Source organism: Artemia franciscana, chromosome 15 (assembly GCF_032884065.1).
Source record: "Artemia franciscana chromosome 15, ASM3288406v1, whole genome shotgun sequence".
In the NCBI taxonomy this organism is placed as follows: Eukaryota; Metazoa; Arthropoda; class Branchiopoda; order Anostraca; family Artemiidae; genus Artemia; species Artemia franciscana.
The window spans coordinates 41576376-41598948 of record NC_088877.1 but is presented as its reverse complement, the minus strand read 5'-3'; the positions used below and the strand labels follow the sequence as shown (position 1 = coordinate 41598948).

General features: G+C 33.2%; 1 protein-coding gene across 1 annotated transcript in view; it reads left to right on the top strand.

Moving 5' to 3' along the window:
- LOC136036491 (LETM1 domain-containing protein 1-like) overlaps positions 1-22573 on the top strand; it is a 48484-nt gene that overhangs the window by 5057 nt on the left and 20854 nt on the right. The window contains exons 3-4 of the mRNA XM_065718762.1: positions 7520-7692; positions 18977-19090. Coding sequence (XP_065574834.1) covers positions 7520-7692; positions 18977-19090 — 287 coding nt within the window. The remainder of the gene's footprint in view (positions 1-7519; positions 7693-18976; positions 19091-22573) is intronic.

Sequence of the window (22573 nt, the reverse complement as noted above, 5' to 3'; positions counted from 1 at the left end):
AAGAAGAAACAGTTTAAGAGTCGAATACCATATTGTAACTGTTCGGAATCATCTAAACAATTTGATTGGGTTCTTGATTAGTTTGACATTAACTTCGAGTATCATTATTACTTTTTGATATTTTTAAATCATTGATTTGGCAAGTACTTGTTTAAGTCATTCTTTAAATGAAACTGTCAAGAAACATGATAATGATGAATCATCTGAAATTTTTTCTGCCATTTTTAGCCCTGAAATATTTTTCCTCATTCTCTAGTACATTCATATATAGATTACTGTCCCATTATTTTTTTGAATACTTTTAAAGCTCATATTCTTCCCCTTTTTTTATTAGCCTAGCCCCTATTCTTACCAAGGTAAATCGTATCAAATTTTTAACATTATTCCACTGAGTCTTTTTCCATCTTTCCACTCTATTTTATTATACGACAAAATGTGTTCAACGTCTTTTTCCTGATTATTTTTAATTATTATAGCATATTTTTTCAAGATGATAATCAGATTTTACATGCTTCTTTAACCCGTGGCAGCTCTGCATTTCGACAGCCTTTAAGAAAATCTGAAAGGACCCGTTTTTCACCAGGGCATAACATTATGCATAATCGGAATAAATTCACAGTTTTGTAGATTTGAATAAATCCCTGGCTAATAATAAAATTAGTTTAAAGAATCTTTTAATTAGTAATTATTAATTTAACTTGAATTCTGGGGTGGAGGCCCCTTTATTTTTTATGTTATTTTTTTCCGGCATTTGGAGACAGTGTTAGTTATTTATTGTTGAGATTACAACCCACACACGAATTAACGTCACTGTGGATCATTAATTTAATAGTTTTATTATTTTTTTTAAATTGATTATTAAAGAACTTGAAACTATTACTAATTTAACAGTACGCTTGCGTACTGCACTTACTAGGGCTTAAATGCTGCCGGGAAATGAGTTACTTCTCATTCTATCATGCTATTTTCAGAGTTTAGTTTGTAATAAAGGATAATAGAAATAAATAATAGTAGGACTGCTATGAGAGTCTGTTAAACTTCATATCTGAAAAAAAAATGCTTGAAGAGTTGTAATGTTGTGCAATATTAAAGTTACATAATAGAAATAACTTAAAAGAAAGAGCCAAGATTATTTAGGGTGAAGGTGTTTTGCTCTTTTTTTGTTTGAATAGCTCATTGTATGGTTTTTGGATAGTTAAATCTATAAAATTATTATAGTTTTTAAGGAAAGCTTTTATGTATTTTATTTTCTGTTCTATTTGACTTCTATTCTTCTATGCGATTGCAGAAGAAAATGGGTACGAATTAAATGAAAGCTCCTTTTTCTCAGGATCATGGCGATTGACTTCTAATCTAGGAGTGTGATCGGCTAGCATACTACCCACCCCACTACCTACCCACAGAAAGCTGATTAATGAGACATTCAACTTTTTATTTTCTAATTTAAAAAATGCTTTCTTTATCTATTGCTTTTTTAGGAGATTCTGGATAATGGAAACAAGATAAATGATTTTCTTGTTTTTTCACTCATCTTGATTTTGCTGTAATGTCTAGCCAGTGTTAAATTTTTCTTAGCAAACGAAATATAATAAAATAGACATTATTTTTATTATGTTTTGATTCACAATTTTTGACCGTGCAATTTCTATGCTACTTAGTAAAATAAGCCATCTTAAATATTTAAGATTTTTTTTTAAAAGTAAAAAAATTTAAAATTAAATTTTTTCTTTAAAATAATTTTTTTTAAATTTAAAGAAATTTTTAAGTTTTTTCTTAAATTTTGTTAATCCATTATCTTTGTGCCAATGACCAAAAATGTCATAGTTCAATTCATAATGATACAATTATTAATACATTGATGGCATTGATTAGGGAAAATTAACGCACACAATTGGCCTCTAAAGTTCATCAACTTGTTCAAATTGTGTCAGCTAAGTTGGACAATTATAGTCTCAATTACCCTCAGTTACCAAAACCTATAGGCTCTAATCGCCAGTCAACCACTATTGTCGTCTCTCAAGTGCCGTCTCATCTATCGGATCCAATTAAAAGGAAAGACGCTATTGATAAAATCAGTGGCCATGAACTTGTATCCAGTATTCGCCCGGTTCACGACAAGTGGTATGTAAATATTGATAAATCTGCTGCCGAAGACTTCCGTGCATCTGTTCCCGTCATTCTCGCCGGTACGTCAACCAAAGAAATTTCTTAGAAATATTCAGCCATTATAAAAGGTGTTCCAGAGGATTATGCGATTCAGTCTTTCACAAATTGTAGCGGTATTGTTGCTGCCAAAAGGCTTGGCTCTTCGAAAACAGTTAAGCTTGATTTTGTGGATTCTTTTGCTAAAGCAGCTTATTTCAAAGACGGTGTACGAATTGGTTATGAATTCTTTAGACTGAGTGAGTTTAAGGAAATTCCAAAGTGATGTTTTAAGTGCCGATCGCCCCATCACTTCCAGTCTTCTTGTCCCAGTCCTGCGCCCAAATGTGCTCGTTGTGCCGGCCCTCATATTAGTTCAAAAGAAAATCCATGCAATGCCTCACCAAAATGTGCCAATTGCAATGGTGGACACGTGTCCTTTAGCATGTCATGCTCCGTTCTCCGTGGTTTTGCTAGTCAACAAACCTCTAAATGACTTTACAAATTTCAATCATATCGCACAATATCAATGGCACAAAAAATAAATATGCTTATATTGACGATCTGTACGAGAACTTCGACGTTATCTGCCTGCAAGAAACTTTGTTAACTGCCTCTAGCAGAAATTCCCTTCACCGGAGCTCTGTTCATTCGGTTTTTACTTCTGATGCTGTTACCACGTGTGGCCGCCCTTCTGGAGGCCTGGCCTGTATTTTTAAAAAATGTATTGATCTTTCGAACCCATCCCTTTTTTATTCGGATAAGCACATTCTTGCTGTTAGAGTAAATAGTACTGTGTTTGCTAATGTTTATCTTCCATATAAAAATAATACAGTGGAGTCAATAAATAAATTTGCTATTACATGCAAGTCTTTAAAGTCCGTGATGAATCGTGTCAAGGAAAATAAACTTGATTTTATAGTTCTTGGTGACTTTAACACGGATTTGGATGAACAAAGTTATCGATCCCGAGAAATATTGGAGTGCATGCCCCCTTACGTGATTCTGAAGAAAGATTTATCATACTCCTATATCCATCAATCTGGTAGTGTTTCTAATATTGATCATATAATCAGTTCATTACTGAGTAATCAGTTCATATACTTCAGTTCATATAATTCAGTTCATTCATGTTGATATTGAGTCTGATGACATTGACCATATATCGCTTTCATTTACTACTGAACTGAAACGTAACCTTTGCAATGTTGCCCCTATTGGGAATTCTTAATGGTTTAAATGTAGCAATTGGAAAAGAGCCGATATTGCTTTATATATATTGTCCTTATCTACACTGCTTAATTGTATTCGTGTGCCTTATCATCTACTTTAATTGCAAGTAAAGGGTAGTAAGCGTGATCTTGATACATATTATGATGATATAATTAGATGTATGAAAGAAGCTGAAAATATTGCGGTTCCCCAGGAACGTATTCGTATAAAAACGCGGAAATCTATATGGGCTGCCGATCCTGAACTAAAGAATTTTAAAAATAAGGCAAAACTTTGGCTTCGAATTTGGGTTGATTGTGGTAGACCTATAACGGGGTCTGTTGCGGATATAAAACAGAAAACAAAGAATGATTATAAAAAGTACCTTAAATCTATTCGTTATAAGGGTATGGAATTTCCAGCCTCTAAAAAGGATTGGTCTAAATTGATCAATTCTGAGAAGCTGGATAAAAGCGATCTTTATAATAGTGATTCGAATTCTAGTTCAACTTGGTATGTTTACTATTCGGGAATTTTTTCAAAAATTAATTTTTTTGTGCAGTCACATTATTCGCGGTTACTTTCTAAAATTCTACCGCCTTCGCTTCATCAGGGCCATATTATTCCAGTATCAATAACTGCTGTTGAAAATGCAATTAAGCAACTGAAATCTTCATCCATTGATATTGATGGTATTAGTGTAAATAATATAAATCTAAAGTGTGTTGTTCTTTTATTTCATTTGCAGTTGTTGTTCCAAATGTGTTTAACATCTTCTCTGGTTCCGGATAGCTTTCTTTGTGGAAATGTCACCTCAATTCTAAAGCGGGGAAAACTCCCTTCTCAATGTTCATCTTATCGCCCTATAACCACTACGTGTAACTTGAGTAAAATCCTTGAATATATTTTAATTCCTCATTTAAATGAAAATATAAATTTCGGATCGAATCAATTCGGGTTTCAAGCTGGTATTGGTTGTCAACATGCACACCGTGCTCTTTCTTCCGCCCTTAAGAATAGCATGGCTGAGGGGTCGCCACTTTATATGTGTACTTTGGACCTTTCTAAAGCTTTTGACAATGTAGTTCACAGTCAAGCTTTTTTTCCCCTTTTAATAATAGTGTAAATCTTTCAGTCATTTTTCTTCTTCGTTTTTGGTATGAGAATTCTTTTCTCCGAATTAATAAATCTGGATCTCCGTTTGTCCGTTTATGTCGAGGTGTCAAGCAGGGAGGGGTTTTATCACCTAGTATATTCAAAATGTGCATTTCTGGTATTTTAGATGAAATTAGATCAAATCATTTTATTGGACTCTCAGATGTTTCTTATCTTGCTTATGCAGATGACCTTTTACTTTTGTGTAAAAATAAGCAAGGTCTCTCGTTTATGATCTCAAAAGTTTCACGTCTATTTTCTAATATTGGTCTTTCTCTTAATGTTGAGAAATGTGAATTTCTAGTTTTTAATGGTCCGACTTCCTCTAATGCTCCCTTAGCTTGTCGCGGTTTTTCAATACCCTTTGTTTCCACCTTTCGGTGGTTGGACATTACTGTTACTAATTTAATTTCTTGCCTACGGCAGTGCACTGTTCGTGATGTTCAAAAGAAAATTCAAATGGGCTATTCTAAGATAGTTGCTAATCGAGGGAAGTATAATAGACGTGCACTCGGTAGACTATATGCTACATTTTGTGATCATTCTGTCCTTTATCTTTCTGGTCATTATCCCCTTCTAAAGAAAAACGATGTTAATCAGATTTGGATTTTTTATTTCAGATATTGTAAATTTTTACTTTATCTCCCCCCTTGGTATAGCAATAGGAAGATAATTCGTAAGTTTGATGTCCCTGATATAAGTGCAAAGTTGGCCCTCATGTATGGAAGGTTGTCGGAATCAGTTTTTTATCGTTTATCGCCTTATCATCCTTTGGTCCGTCTGTTCGGTTAATCTCATTGTAGCGTAATGTTTTTTTTCTATTTGTAGTGTATTTTACTTGTAGTGTATTTCATTTTTTTTTGTCTTTTTGTTACTCCACAAGTGCCATAACTTGTTATGATGTGGGTTAAAAATAAATTATTATTATTATTATTAAAGGGAAAATGATGTCTTAGAAACACAATTTTACCTTTAAATCCTTTTTATATTTTCATTCTGCAGGCACACACACGGTGGGAGGGGGGACGTATCTCCTGATACATAGACAATTTATTTTAATTTCCATAATTTGACTATTTGTTTTTTCTTTTTTTTTATATGTTGCCCCTGCAAATAAATTCTCGACTACCTGCCTCTCAGAATGATTACATGAATTTTATTACTAAAACAGTTCATTCTAATGAACTGTAAGTAAGGAGTGATTCGGCCGAATAGTAATCGAAACTCCGAAAAACTCCAAAAATAGAATTTCGAGAACAATTCATACATAACTAAATTTGCTTTGTATGCTGATGCCAAATATGTAAAGCTCAATAAGGTTAATGTTACCCTCCAAAATCTACGAGCCTGAGAAATTTTGTCTGATTTTCGAAAAAGGAGGGAAAACACCCCCAAAGGGTCTAGGAATCTTAAGGAAAAGTCCACCATCAAATTCGGTGCATCAGCGAGCCCTAGTGTAGAGGTTTTGACCTCCCATCTGGAAAAATGTCGATTTTTTTTGCGGCAGAATAAAAATCACGGATGGGTGCTTATTTATTTACTTTTTCTTCCCAAGGGTGATTGTATTAAACCAATAGTCTAAGAAGATCAGAAGAGGGCTCATCCGAATGTTTCTATTTGTCCTAATTTCTCTTTGGTAACTCGATTTTACATATAGAGATTTACCGGAAGAATTTTGAGGGGGATTGGAACTGTTTCTGGGATTTTTCCGTGGGAGTGGGATTTTTCGTGTGGTAAATTCTCTGTGAGGGAATTTTCCGCGAGAGTAACTTTTCACTGGGGGGGGGGGGGGTTCTTTGAGAAATTTTCAACGGAGATGGATTTTAGGCGCAATTTGAAAAATAATCTGAAATTCAATGAAAATGTTTTTTTTTTTCAAATGAAAGTAGGCTGAGGAGAATTTTTCGGGTGGAATTGCAGGAAGTTTTTTTTCGGGGGAGGGGGAATTTTCAGTGCCGGTGAAATATCTGGGAGGTATTTTACGAGGAAGAAACGTTTCATTGAGGGATTTGTCGTCAGTGGTGATTTTTCATCGAGGGGGAGGAGAATTTTCTGGCATAATTTGAAAAATTATCAGAACTTAAATAAATAAAACAAGTTTTTTTTTTTAAATTGAAAGCAAGGAGCAGCATTAAAGCTTATCACCAGAAATTATCCCTTGTGTGACTGCCCCCTTCTCAGTACCTCGCTCTTTACGCTAAATTTTGAATTTTTGTCCTAATTCTTTAAGAGCGACTCCTGAGACACAAGGGGTCGTTTAATAAGATTAAGAAGCTTTTTTAAATTACTAAAAATCTTAAGCGTGAAGAGTGAAATATGAAGGAGGAGGCAACTCTGTTGGTAAGTTTTAATGTCGCTCCTCACTTTGAGTGTTATATATATAATATATATATTAGAAAAAGTTCGGCCTTGTAGTCTTTGGTAAGAAATGAATGCAAATGCGATTTTTTTACGAATATAAATTGAAAGTTTAGTTATTTTGATTTTCATAGTCGAGATCATGCCAAAAAATTATTATTAATTTTTTTTTTATTGCAGAGGACTGTTTTGCTTTAATCGAGTCGTCGTTAATTTTTAACCAAACTTTTTGATTTTGAATCACTTGCGAACGTTTTCTTCTGCGAACAGACTGTTTAACGCCAGTCAATACCTGTGTCATGAAAGAGTGGTTTCGGTGGCTTAGAATTTTTTTCGGAATAGGCAAAGATCGTGTCTTTAGAATCTGCTGAAACCTAAAGTGGCTTAAAAGAAAAGCTGACTGCTCCTGAAAATGACTTAATATTTTTTAGGATTCCCTGGAGGGAGGAGGGAAAACTAAACATTTAGACACAGGGGGATAAATGAGAAGGGATTGCCATATGAGGTTTAATGCTTTGACGTATTTGTAGTGGTAGTTGTTGATTTTTTTTTATTTTCACTTCTTCATCTATTCTATTTTATCTGTTTTTTTTTATTTATTATTACAATTGTTTTTTTTATTACATGTTGTTTTTCCTATTTTCATTTACAGGAATTTGCAAGAGTTGCACGATTAGCCCGACTATCTGAGAATGGCAGTCTCCAACATTTGACAAGAAAGGAGATAGAGATATACGACAAAATTCCTCGTGATATCCTTAAAGTATCTCCTGTACTACTATTAACTCCCTTGCCGTTTACAAATTATCTTGTTTTCCCTTTAGCGTAAGTGTTATTCTTTATACTCATATGAGTCTCAACTAGCTCACTCTACATAAACTTGGTTCTTTCCGTGCCGTCTGGCAAGTAAGGTAACGCCAGTATTTCTGCACGACGGTGTCTTAGATTCTTCAAAAAAAAGATCTTCTAAGACGACATTTGCACTGCAGCATCCATCTTGAGAAATTGTTCTGGCTTGGTTTTCAATCTCCTGACCCACCTGGAGGGAGAGGGGGAGCAGTACTGATAGAGGCAAGGCTGTATGTAACCTTATAACCAGTCTAGTGTATGCCAAGAATGAAACAAGAAGTTAAAAAATTTCTGCTTAGTCAATGTACTGGATATATACATCTAACTGAAAAGTTAAACTGTGAGTTTCAGGGAGTATGCATACATTCCTTCACAGTGTTCTTAGTTCATTGAAGTAATTTCCTGCACAAGGTTACTGTCAGATTTGCAAAGGCTTCGAACAACGGCTCGGCCATATCCTTGGGGGGGTTGGAGGTAATAATCCCCCCTCGAAATGGCTGTCGTACTCGTAGAAAATGTAACAAAAATGAATATAAAAAATATGTGATGCTTTTTTAAACTTTTTTGTACCCCCCCCCCTCCGGAATTCTTTTTTTTAAATAACCGAAAAAAAATCCTGGATATGGCCCTGACTTTGAATATACCTGAACTCTTCTCAGTTGCCTGAAACCTGACTATCACTCTGCTCTTTTTTATATAATCGTGGAATTGGTTACAGACCACACTGGCAAGACATAATAGATGAAAAATCGTAAGAACAAAAATAACATTCGAACCATGAAAAATGGCTAAAAAAAATTTTGTTTGAGTTTTTTCTCTTTTTAGTTCTTAAAATTTTTGTTTTTCATCCAACTGCAGATTTAGTTCAATGTCCATAGAAATAAAAATTTTAACATGAACAATTTCCTGGTTACAGACCACACTGGCAAGACATAATAGATGAAAAATCGTCAGAACAAAAATAACATTCGAACCATGAAAAATGGCTAAAAAAAATTTTTGTTTGAGTTTTTTTCTCTTTTTAGTTCTTAAAATTTCTGTTTTTCATCCAACTGCAGATTTAGTCCAATGTCCATAGAAATTAAAATTTTAACATAAACAATTTCCGATTCCATTGCAATTTTTTATATTTAATGCTTTGGTTTATCACATCACCCTGACAGTTGTCCTTTCAAAATGACTGATTCATCTATGTAGGCCCTTTGACATTATGAACTTGAAACAGATAGAAAATATTAGGGTGTTGCAAATAAACTTAATTAGGCAGGGCATTTAGGCTTCAGATTTAAAACAGGTTTGCATTTAAGGAAGAAAAAGCCAATAAACTTACAAGGAAATAGTATTGGAATCTGAAAACTATTAAAAAGAAAAAAAGCGAAGAAAGGAGGAAAAAACATATGAAAAACTTTCACAGTTGTATGTTCAACCTTCTGAGCAATATCTTATAACGTTAAAAAACTGCACACGATTCTAATTCAAGCTTAATATATCTTTTGAGCTCAATTAGTAGAGTTAGAGCTCAATTAGTAGATCTTTTAACGTTAACAAACCGCACAAGATTCTAATTCAAGCTTAATATATCTTTTGAGCTCAATTAGTAGAGTTAGAGCTCAATTAGTAGGTCTTATAACGTTAAAAAACTGCACAAGTTTCTAATTCAAGCTTAATATATCTTTTGAACTCAATTAGTAGAGTTAGAGCTCAATTAGTAGGTCTTATAACGTTAAAAAACTGCACAAGTTTCTAATTCAAGCTTAATATATCTTTTGAGCTCAATTAGTAGAGTTAGAGCTCAATTAGTAGGTCTTATAACGTTAAAAAACTGCACAAGTTTCTAATTCAAGCTTAATATATCTTTTGAACTCAATTAGTAGAGTTAGAGCTCAATTAGTAGGTCTTATAACGTTAAAAAACTGCACAAGTTTCTAATTCAAGCTTAATATATCTTTTGAACTCAATTAGTAGAGTTAGAGCTCAATTAGTAGGTCTTATAACGTTAAAAAACTGCACAAGTTTCTAATTCAAGCTTAATATGTCTTTTGAGCTCAATTAGTAGAGTTAGAGCTCAATTAGTAGGTCTTATAACGTTAAAAAACTGCACAAGTTTCTAATTCAAGCTTAATATATCTTTTGAACTCAATTAGTAGAGTTAGAGCTCAATTAGTAGATCTTAGAACGTTAAAAAACTGCACAAGATTCTAATTCAAGCTTAATATATCTTTTGAACTCAACTAGTAGAGTTAGAGCTCAATTAGTAGGTCTTATAACGTTAAAAAACTGCACAAGTTTCTAATTCAAGCTTAATATGTCTTTTGAGCTCAATTAGTAGAGTTAGAGCTCAATTAGTAGATCTTAGAACGTTAAAAAACTGCACAAGATTCTAATTCAAGCTTAATATATCTTTTGAACTCAACTAGTAGAGTTAGAGCTCAATTAGTAGGTCTTATAACGTTAAAAAACTGCACAAGTTTCTAATTCAAGCTTAATATGTCTTTTGAGCTCAATTAGTAGAGTTAGAGCTCAATTAGTAGGTCTTATAACGTTAAAAAACTGCACAAGTTTCTAATTCAAGCTTAATATATCTTTTGAACTCAATTAGTAGAGTTAGAGCTCAATTAGTAGGTCTTATAACGTTAAAAAACTGCACAAGTTTCTAATTCAAGCTTAATATGTCTTTTGAGCTCAATTAGTAGAGTTAGAGCTCAATTAGTAGGTCTTATAACGTTAAAAAACTGCACAAGATTCTAATTCAAGCTTAATATATCTTTTGAACTCAATTAGTAGAGTTAGAGCTCAATTAGTAGATCTTATAACGTTAAAAAACTGCACAAGATTCTAATTCAAGCTTAATATATCTTTTGAGCTCAATTAGTGGAGTTAGAGCTCAATTAGTAGATCTTATAACGTTAACAAACTTGACAACATTTCTAATTGATGCTGAATATATCTTTTGAGCTCAATGATTCATTGCACAAACTGCACAAGATTCTAATTCAAGCTGAATATATCCTTTGAGTCCAATTAGTAGAGTTGGTGAAAAAAGCCTTTTATTTGTGCATATTAGTTCACAAAAGGTGTCAACCAAACATCAAACAATATTTAAAGGTGGCAACACCCTATAGGGATCCCAGTCCGATTCCACTACCCTTATGTTTTTTTTTGGTTAATAGGATTAGCAAATATGGTGGACGCAGTGAAGATGTAAAAAGTAGTTTACCCAAGGTCCAGAGTGTTTGTTCACAATTTTAAAAAGTTTGGTGGAATTAGAAGATAAGTCTGGGAACCAAGATTAGAATATTGGAAGCTAGAGTGATGACAGTGGTCAATTAGGGTTTTGAAACGTGGACGCTCTGAAAGACGGATTTTCTAGATGTTTCTAGGATTTTCTAGATGTATTCCAGAGAAATTACCTACGGATCGTTTTCAGTACCTGTCTGACTGACCGTATTTCATACAATAAGGTGCACGAAAGCTTCTGCTCTATCTCGTTCTCAAGGGCTTTAAAGAAAGATAGGTTGAGATGGCTAGGACATTTTCTATGGATTACCGACGACAGATTGGTAAGGATTGTCCTTTTTGGCCATGTATCTAAAGCTAAACAAAAAGCAGTTCATCCACAATCGGGTGGGAGGAGTTCTTAAGGAAGGATTTAATCGAAATTTTAACTTGTTGGGAGGGTGTAAAAAGTAAGGCTTTTAATAGATTGGGATGGAAGAGGAGTATACGGAGGTGTGTTGGCATCAGGTGGCTTGTTTCTGCAGCGAGTTGTTATTAGTAGTGGTAGATTGATGATAAATCTGACTAAAATTGAGATTCGATTTTTCTTTCCGTATGTGGGTATTGCCAAAGTTATAGGTTCAGTAGGTCTACCCTGTTTTGTCTAATGGCTGGGGGGTCGAAATGGAACTTCCAGATAAATTTTTTTTGGGGAAAGGGTTGCTTCTGAACTTGAGGAGGGGCAACCTATTAACATTTGTTTACTGTTTGTTATTAATATTTGATTGTTAATGTGTCGGATCTCTGCATCTCTAAGTCAGCTTGATAGGAATTTAAGTGAGTGATTTACTGTTATAAGGGATTGCCCAGAAATTTTGACCTGCAATTATAAAAGAAATTCTGGTATTATATATATAAATAATATATACATATTATATATATATATATATATATATATATATATATATATATATATATATATATATATATATATATATATATATATATATATATATATATATATATATATATATATATATATATATATATATATATATATATATATGATGAGAAGAGAAATCACCAGTTCAACAGCACAAACTCATAAAAAAAAGAAAGATAGAAGGAGAAAAGGAAGACTGTTTTCCTACATTAGTGATTAATACAGATCAGCACTTGAATGAGGCCTTAACCCTACTCATCCATTCAATCACATAGGTCAAACAGCATAGCCATACACAATCAACCATAAAGAATAATCCATGGACAGGCAGTCGTATATATATATATATATATATATATATATATATATATATATATATATATATATATATATATATATATATATATAAATATATATATATATAATATATATATATATATATATATATATATATATATATATATATATATATATATATATATATATATATATATATATATATATATATATATATATATATATCTATATATATAAAAATAAGTTGTCTGTCCGTTACGCCAGATTATATCTTCTATATATATAAAAGAAAACAAACTAGAATGTAAAAACTGGAAATTGCATAAATATTTCGAAATATTTTGACAATAGATTAAAGTAATTCGAAAAAAGAAAAATGGTAAAAAACTAAAAAAAAACTGAAAATAAAAAACTAAAAAAAAATTAAAAATTAAAAAAATTAAAAAAAGAAAAAAACCTAAAAAGAAAAAACGTAAAAAAATAAAAAAGATAAAAAACTAAAAAAAAAACTAAAAAAAGCTAAAGAACTAAAAAAAAATAAAAATAAACTGGGAATTGCACAAATATTTCAATATATTTTGACAATAGATTAAAGTAATTCGAAAACCTTAAAACAGATACCCAAAATTATTATAAATTGTTGGAGCTTTAGCATGCTTGGCACGTAAAGATTTTTCCAAGTGTCAATGTTAGAATGAACATTGACAAACTGAAGAAAACAAATCAATAAACAGAAGAAACTAAAAAAAAGAAAACTAAAAAAGAAAAAAACTAAGAAAAGAAAAAGCTAAAAAACAAAAAAAAAACAAAAAGGAAACTGTATCTATATATATAAAAATAAGTTGTATATATGCATGTTTGTTTGTTTGTGGGTTTGCATTTGACGTCATTATAAGTATATAAGGCTTTGTATATGACGTCATTATAAGATGACACTACAGACCGTGACACCAGGACACAAACGACGACCGGGACACCGGGACAGAGAGAATATAATGACGACCGGGACGCTCAAAGAGAAATTACAGACTGGGATACCTGGACACAGGGACACAATTACAACGGGGACGCCGGGGGCACAGGGGGATATATAAATGACGACGGGGACACAGGGAATGTTCGATTAGCAATCACCATCAACAAAGCTCAAGGGCAATCGTTAGAAAAATGCGGTATAGATATGAATACGGATTGTTTTCCCATGGCCAATTATTATGTTGCATGTTCAAGAGTTGGTAAACCTGACAATCTATTTATATGGACAGACAATAGGACAGCAAAGAATGTTGTATATTCGCAAGTCTTACGTAGTTAAATCTATATATATATATATATATATATATATATATATATATATATCTATATATATAAAAATAAGTTGTCTGTGTGTGGATCTGTGGATCAGGTGACGTCACCTGAAAAAACTGGATCAGGTGACGTCAAAACTGAAAAAACTAAAAAAAGGCAAAAACTACAAAAAAAAACTAAAAACTAATAAAAAAAAATAAAAAAGCTAAAAAACTAAAAAAACTAAAAAAAGGCAAAAACTACAAAAAAAACTAAAAACTAATAAAAAAGCTAAAAAACTAAAAAAACTAAAAAAAGGCAAAAACTACAAAAAAAACTAAAAACTAATAAAAAAAATAAAAAAGCTAAAAAACTAAAAAAACTAAAAAAACTAAAAAAAGGTAAAAAACTAAAAAAAACTAAAAACTAAAAAAAACTAAAAAAAAGGAAAAAACTGAAAAATAAGCTAAAACAAAGGTAAAAACCAATAAAAAACTAAAAAAAAAACTGAAAAAACTAAAAAAAGGCAAAAACTACAAAAAAAACTAAAAACTAATAAAAAAAGTAAAAAAGCTAAAAAACTAAAAAAACTAAAAAAACTAAAAAAAGGTAAAAAACTAAAAAAAATAAAAAATAAAAAAAACTAAAAAAAAGGAAAAAACTGAAAAATAAGCTAAAATAAAGGTAAAAACCAATAAAAAACTAAAAAGATAAAAAGGAAAAAACTAAAAAAAATTTTCATCTAAAAAACTAAAAAAAACTAAAAAAGGTAAAAACTAAAAGAACTAAAAAAGAATAAAATAAATGACGACACTCAAAGAGAAAGCGACCAGGACAAAAGGAATGTTCGATTAGCAATCAACAAAGCAACGGGACACAGGGAGTATAAATGACGACCAGGACATAAGTAAAAAAAAAAAACTAACAAAACTAAAAAGAAGGTAAAAACTACAAAAAAACTAAAAAGAAAAAAACTAAAAAAAGGCAAAAACTACAAAAAAAACTAAAAACTAATAAAAAAGCTAAAAAACTAAAAAAACTAAAAAAAAGGCAAAAACTACAAAAAAAACTAAAAACTAATAAAAAAAATAAAAAAGCTAAAAAACTAAAAAAAACTAAAAAAACTAAAAAAAGGTAAAAAACTAAAAAAACTAAAAACTAAAAAAAACTAAAAAAAAGGAAAAAACTGAAAAATAAGCTAAAATAAAGGTAAAAACCAATAAAAAACTAAAAAAAACTGAAAAAACTAAAAAAAGGCAAAAACTACAAAAAAAACTAAAAACTAATAAAAAAAGTAAAAAAGCTAAAAAACTAAAAAAACTAAAAAAACTAAAAAAAGGTAAAAAACTAAAAAAAAAAAAAAAAAAAAAAAAAAAAAAAAAAAGGAAAAAACTGAAAAATAAGCTAAAATAAAGGTAAAAACCAATAAAAAACTAAAAAGAAAAAAAGGAAAAAACTAAAAAAAATTTTCATCTAAAAAACTAAAAAAAAATAAAAAAGGTAAAAACTAAAAGAACTAAAAAAGAAAAAAATAAATGACGACACTCAAAGAGAAAGCGACCAGGACAAAAGGAATGTTCGATTAGCAATCAACAAAGCACCGGGACACAGGGAGTATAAATGACGACCAGGACATAAGTAAAAAAAAAAACTAACAAAACTAAAAAGAAGGTAAAAACTACAAAAAAACTAAAAAGAAAAAAAAACTAAAAACTAATAAAAAAACTAAAAAATCTAAAAATCTAAATAAACTAAAAAAGAAAAAAAAAAGGAAAAAAAAAAAGGAGAAAAACAAAACTAAAAAACGAATGTATATACAGACCGGGACACCGGGATACAAATGACGACCGGGACACAGGGAATATAAATGACGACCGGGACACAGGGACACAACTACAACGGGGACACCGGGGGAAACAGGGGGATATAAATGACGACCGGGACACCGGGACAGGGAATGGTCGATTAGCAATCACCATCAACAAAGCTCAAGGGCAATCATTAGAATCATGAGGTATAGATCTGAATACAGATTGTTTTCCCATGGACCATTATATGTTGCATGTTCAAGAGTCGGTAAACCTGACAATCTATTTATATGCAAAGACAATGGGACAGCAAAGAATGTTGTATATTCGCAAGTTTTACGTAGTTAAAACCATATATATATATATATATATATATATATATATATATATATATATATATATATATATATATATATATATATATATATATATATATATATATATATATATATATATATATATATATATATATATATATATATATATATATATATATATATATATATATCTATATTCACAGGTGGGACATAGGGACACAACTACAATGGCGCGTAACTATTATGGCGCGTAACGACTTACGCGCGCGGGGGGGCTTGGGGGGGGCGCGAAGCGCCCCCACCAACTAGGTGTTGGGGTGGTGCGAAGCGCCACCCCAACAGCTAGTATATATATATATATATATATATATATATATATATGATTCGCTCTTTGCGAATCAGTGATTTGTGTCTCTTCTTTGTATTTTGTACTTATCAATGTAACGCCCTAAATTGAATGAAACTTTTAGGATTGGGCTTGTCACTGAAATCATAGCCCGATGGTTTTATTGCAAACTATGAACCTTTCAATTAGGACTTGGGTAAGGATGTACCAAGGGGCAAATAAAACATCGATTTTATAACTGGTTCCCAATCAGTTCTACCACCTGCAGCACGAAAGTGCTATTTTAGCACCATTTCATTATTTGTAGCACTGTAGCACGTGCTCAGGGTTGCCAAAGTGGTGCTAAGTAAGTGCTATTTTACTATTACAGCTAATTTTTAAACTCTGGCGCCGAAAATCGCTGTGTAGCACGCAAATTTAGGCAATTGTATTACTTAAGGAACTGACCAAGGTGGCAACTCTGTTTCCAAAGCTCCAGTTTGACTTTTGAAGTTACGCAAAAGCATTTTGTTGTGTCTGTGTGATTGATTCATTCTGATGTCTGAATTTGCTATAACTAAATAATTGTCGCAAGTATGTTACATAAAAATTTTGATCTACTATAACAACAAAAAGTGAACAAAGTGTGAAGCAACCACCTGACCACTTACGTAACCACAGATCTTAGGTCACTTGTTCGCCTGCGAGTGCAAGAAAATTCATTCCCCCATTTTGCGTACAAATCCAGTGGACCTTGTCCATTATGAGTCAACCCAAAAATCTTCATCCGTCAGTTTTCTATGGCTGTCTACCTTAGTTCTGTCCAAGAATGAATGAATGGGTGATAAAGTATCTATCAACAAGTGAAAATGACATCATTTTGTACAGTTCTGAAAAAGGCTTATGCCAGCTTTGCCTCTCACTTAGACTATGTGTATTAGCTTTTTCTCCAATTATCCATGGCTCGGTGGCTGCTTGATGTCTATTCAAATCAAAATTCTTTATTTAAAACAAGATGCCTGAGCTTATGCATTGGGTCGCTCGTCTGACACTCTGGGCGGGCGAGCCCTATTAGGCTTTGGACTGGACGCTTTTTTTACCTGCGATTTCAGGCAACTTAATTGTCATGTGTTTACTCTAAAACTTGGTCAACCTGCCTGAGACTCTATACAGGAATACCTCTCCAAAATTCAACACAGTATCTGCCCAATAAGAAAGGCCTAGCTACTCTCGCCGTTTACCAGAACACTTGGAAAAATATTGGTCTCCCCGTTCGCCTGCGAGTCCAGGGGACTTGTTAGTCATCTGTCGATCTTAAAACGGTAGTCCGCCTGAGACTCACAGCGGGCAAGCGTATTATGCTTAGGTCACTTGTTTGCCTGTGAGTCCAAGCAAATTCAGTTCGACGTTTTGCATACAAGTCCGGTGAAAATTTTCTGTCATGATTCAACCCGAAAATTTTGATCATCTCTTAGTTCTGTGACTATCTACCTTAGTTCTGCCCAAGGATGGATGGATGATATAGTTATGAGAATGTGCTTGGAGCCTCTCATAGTCTCAGAATTGAACTATATTCAGGACATTTTATCTTGCAATGGGTACCTCATAAAAGTATTTGAAACCATTATAGATAAAAGACGAAAAAAGGCAGAAAAGAATGCATCAACTCCACAAACCCCAAAAGGTATCATTCCATTGGTGGATGAGAAGAAACTTTTCGCTGTTCTACCCTACATTCCAAAATTTGGTGATAAACTGAAAATAATCTTTAAAAAACAAACTTAACACCACCTTAAAAAGTTCAAATACAACACAGAGCTTTTTCTACAGTGGCCAAGATAAAACCAACCCAATTTTGGGTTGTAGTGTTTATAGAATTTTCTGTTCTTGTGGCCATTTTTATATTGGAAGAACCCTACAGCAAATAGGGGAAAGGTTATCAGAACATAGGTCCTCAACAGACAAGGTCATGGGGCTACAGCTGATATTTTTTATTCCACCTTGGCTGACTATTTGTACGACAATCCACATCATTTTATTTTATTTGACAAAACCTCCATTATTGCCCCCGTTAAAGGTCTCATTCATGTTTTTAGGGAGGCAGTTGAGATAAAAAGCACATACACCGAAAGGCAGCTCTCAATAGAGATAACGGAGAAACGTCCAAGTCCCATTTATGATGAAATTATGAATTATTATCGTTTCGCATACATCCACAAAATTATGATTTGCAGTCGAATAGAATCTCTGATAATAACCTACCTGGAAAGTGATTAGCCTTTAAGAGTGCTTTACATAAGATGAAATTGTGAAAAGCAATTTAGACTTGTGTTTTTATTCAGTTACCCTTTCATCGTTACTAGGAATGGGTCATCATATTTTAGTTGTGTGTTTTGTTTTAAGGTTTTTTTTTTATATTTTTATCAGTTTTATTCTGCACTGAGGACGGTCATGCAGAGGTCTTGACCAAAATATTTGCATAATTTTTCAACTTTTTCACTGGCTGTTTATTGTCCTCGTTTTCTTCCTTTCTTCGCGATTTTATGTTTCAACTTCTGTTTTACCTACTGATATTGACTTTTATTTTTAGAATACTGAAAAATTAATTCCAGTAGTTTAGTTGCACAAGGGTTGAGTTGCATGGTGGTTCTGTTGCACGGGGGTTTGGTTATGGGATGGTTTCAGTTGCATGGTGGTTCTGTTGCACGGGGGTTTGGTTATGGGAGGGTTTCAGTTGCATGGTGGTTCTGTTGCACGGGGGTTTGGCTATGGGAGGGTTTAAGTTGCATGGTGGTTCTGTTGCACGGGGTTTGGTTATGGGAGGGTTTCAGTTGCATGGTGGTTCATTTACAGGGGTTCAGTTTCTTGGGGTTCTTACACGGTGGTTCAGTTAAACGCACACCTAATATCATCATTATAGAAGTTAGTTATTGCTACTGTTTTCGATGGTTAATTAAAATGATTAATGAATAAGTATACTCTTTAAAAAGAACAGAAATCTGACATATTGATTTCTATTTTTTTTTATTCCACGGTGTAAAATTTATATTCAATCATTTTTTTTTAGGTATATGTTTCCACGTCAATTGCTTTGCTCGCATTTTTGGTCCCTTCAACAGCGTATTGATTTTGCAGTCCAACTACAAAGAAAACGATTACTCCACTACAAGCCGTTATTCAGGTTTTTTCTTCTTAAATCTGTTACTACCATGCTTTTTTGTCTACCATTGAATTTCTTCTCTCGTTTCATCTGGATCAATTTACTTTTCACCTCCTGTTTTTTGTGTTTATCAGCTACTTTTCCGTGTCTTTTTTTATACTTATGCCTTTTAATCACAACTTGACTTGCCCCTTGTTATCCATTTCTTATGTTGGCTTTTATTTGTCATCCGTGATGGGACTAAATTATGACGGTATTCAAAGATCTCATGCGGGGTAATTCAAAAGGTTTGGTGATTCAAAAGAGGAATATGCGGCGATTCAGAAGGGGCAGTGATTCAAAAGGTGAATATACCGTGATACAAAAGGTGTAGTGATATAAAAAAAAAATCGTGGTAATCCAGAAGGTCAATACAGAACTTAGCTTGATAAATCGCACCAGTGAGTCGAAAAATTGAAAAAAAAAATTTGGGTGTCGGTATTTTTTTTATGTCGGAAGTGACAGTAACCAGCTTGCATGTCTCAAAGATGCTTTTTATTTGGATATTTTAGTGAGAAATTTTCAAATGGAGCAAAATGTTGGAGTTTATTATCTTAGAGAAAACAAAACTCAAGTTGAACATTGATTTTTCATAAGAAACATTTTTTTACTGTTATAAGCAACCAGTTGTTCTTACAAAAAAAAAAAATGTTTGCTTTTGGTATCCAAGATATATTTTTGATGTTTTTTGGGCCACATCGTGCGGATCGATTAATGACCGTGGATTAAAGTTTTATTGCCCATTTGAAGGGTCAAAACTAAACAGAGGGTGACCAGCTACATTCAAAGCATCCTGTAGGTCTTTGGATGCCCCATTCACCATGATATAAGATCCTAAATATGTATATACAGTTTTGTTGGTTAAAATGTGAAAAAGACATGCCTCAAAAAGGTGACATGATCAGTCCGAAATTTTTAATAATCTGATTATCAATATACCAGTTAGGAGTTCTTTTATTAATACACTTCCCAAGTGGAAAAAGATAGTATGAAACATTTCACCCCACCCCACCAGTCTTAATTGGTGGCAAAATAAAAATATGGGAAATCATGGTGACCCATTGCTACTGCTACTACTGCAGCCACTCACTGCAGTACCAAAGTGACAAAAGTCACCATAGCTGCGCACGCTTCTTGTCCACCCAGTCTACTCGAAGCCTCGTTGTTTTCTCCTACGATGTAGTTCACATTTCTTGTAATCCTTTATTATGACCTTCCCCCACCCCTTTTTGAGATGACATGCTTTTTGTTTGGCCTTAGGCGGATGGCCAAAACAATAACCTTTTGTAATCTGTCTTCTGTAAATCGTGAGGTAGTCTAGCCATCTTAGCTTTTGTTTAATTGTATCCCTGTAAAGTGAAATCGAACCGCACTTTTTGTAGAGCTTAGGCTACTGTTTGATACACAGTTAGTCAAATGAATACTTAAACCGGTTTTTAGGCAATTCTTTTCGACAATATTTGGTGTGTCGAAGCGCCCACTTTTCAGAGCCATACTTGACCAATATCAATACCCTGGCTTCTATCTTTCTAATGTTGGTTCACAGAAACTTCCCATTTTTCCAAACTTTTTCAACTGCAAAAATACCCTGCGTCATATCTATTCTTATTTTTATATCTTTGTCGAATGCACCTTCTTTACTAATAAAGAATACTAGTTGACTTAAGCTTTTTAACGATTTCCTCGTTACCTATCGTCACCTCTTCACCCTCATTTATTGTGTATTCTAAGTAACTTAGTCTTCTACACATTGATTTCAACCTATAAATACACACATAAATCTTTAAACCTCTAAAAATCACTTTACTTCGCTAATATTTTTTATCTAGAACACTCGAACCCATCAGTAGAATTTAAGTCTAAGAAAGTGTCAATTCCGATTTGATACCATATTCTCCAAAGCCTCTTGCCTTGTTCCTTAGGACAAGTACATCAAAGAAATCCGTATAAATGGAATAGGATACAACCCTGAATAACTCCTGATTCTATAGTGATCCGCCTACCTTAATGCACCCTAATACATTAATCCGCTACCTTAATGGATTATACTGATATTCCTACCTGAGTGCAGAAATGTTATACCAATAGTAAGTTATTCATTAGCACACTTTTACTTATATCTATATATATAAAAATAAGTTGTCTGTGGATCTGTGGATCTGTGGATCAGGTGACGTCATGTTTCGGCTGACGTCATGAAATTAGTTGCCATCATTTTTGCTTTGAAGGTGACGTCATTCAAGTTATATAAGACATATGTTCGCGTAGAATTCTATTAATGTTTAAGTTTACAATGACTGATGAAGATGCTCAAAGAGTCTATGCCAAAAAACTTGCTGCTGATAGAGAAAGTCAGAAAAGAAAGCGTGCCGAGGAACTACCAGTGCAACGCGAAAGCAGACTTGCTGCTAAAAGAGAAAGTGAAAAAAGAAGGCGTGCCGAGGAATCAAAAGACCAGCAGGGAAACAGGCTTGAGGCTGATAGAGAAAGAAAGAACAGAAAGCATGCCGAGGAACTACCAGAGCAACGCAGAAGCAGACTTGCTGCTAAAAGAGAAAGTGAAAAAAGAAGGCGTGCCGAGGAATCAAAAGACCAGCAGGGAAACAGGCTTGAGGCTGATAGAGAAAGAAAGAACAGAAAGCATGCCGAGGAACTACCAGAGCAACGCAGAAGCAGACTTGCTGCTAAAAGAGAAAGTGAAAAAAGAAGGCGTGCCGAGGAATCAAAAGACCAGCAGGGAAACAGGCTTACATTACCTATAATACCTAGATCAACTCCTGCAGACGAAATGAATGCTTGCCTGAAAAATTCTAATTTATGGGCACACGTAAAAACATTAAAATTAACTACAAATATGCGTGTCCGATTGCAAAACGATGACTCTGGTCAAACATTTTCAGATCAATTGCTGGCAATGGGAAACGGAAAGCTCCCAGTAGACTCAATTTCAGGACGTATACAACTACCTGCTGATTTCTGTAATTTAGTGACGTCCAAAAATGAATTGATTAAAAAAGTATTTCCGAATATTCTAAAAAATTATAAAAATAATAAATGGCTAAGTGAAAGAGCGATTCTCGCACCCAAAAATATAGACGTCCACGAAATCAACAATATTGTTTTGACCAAGATTCAAGACCAGGCAGTCATTTACAAGTCAGTCGACACAGTTTTGGAACCAAATGAAGCGGTTAATTATCCATCTGAATTTTTAAATTCCATAGATCTTTCAGGGTTTCCACCACACGTGCTACAACTAAAAATAGGCGTACCAATAATACTTTTAAGAAATATAAACCCACCAAAGCTTTGCAATGGCACTCGACTTGCCGTAAAAAAAAACAATGGAAAACCTAATAGAGGCCACAATCCTGACAGGGCCTTTTGAGGGTGAGGCTGTTCTTATTCCTCGCATTCCCATGATTCCAACAGATCTGCCTTTTCAATTTAAAAGATTGCAATTCC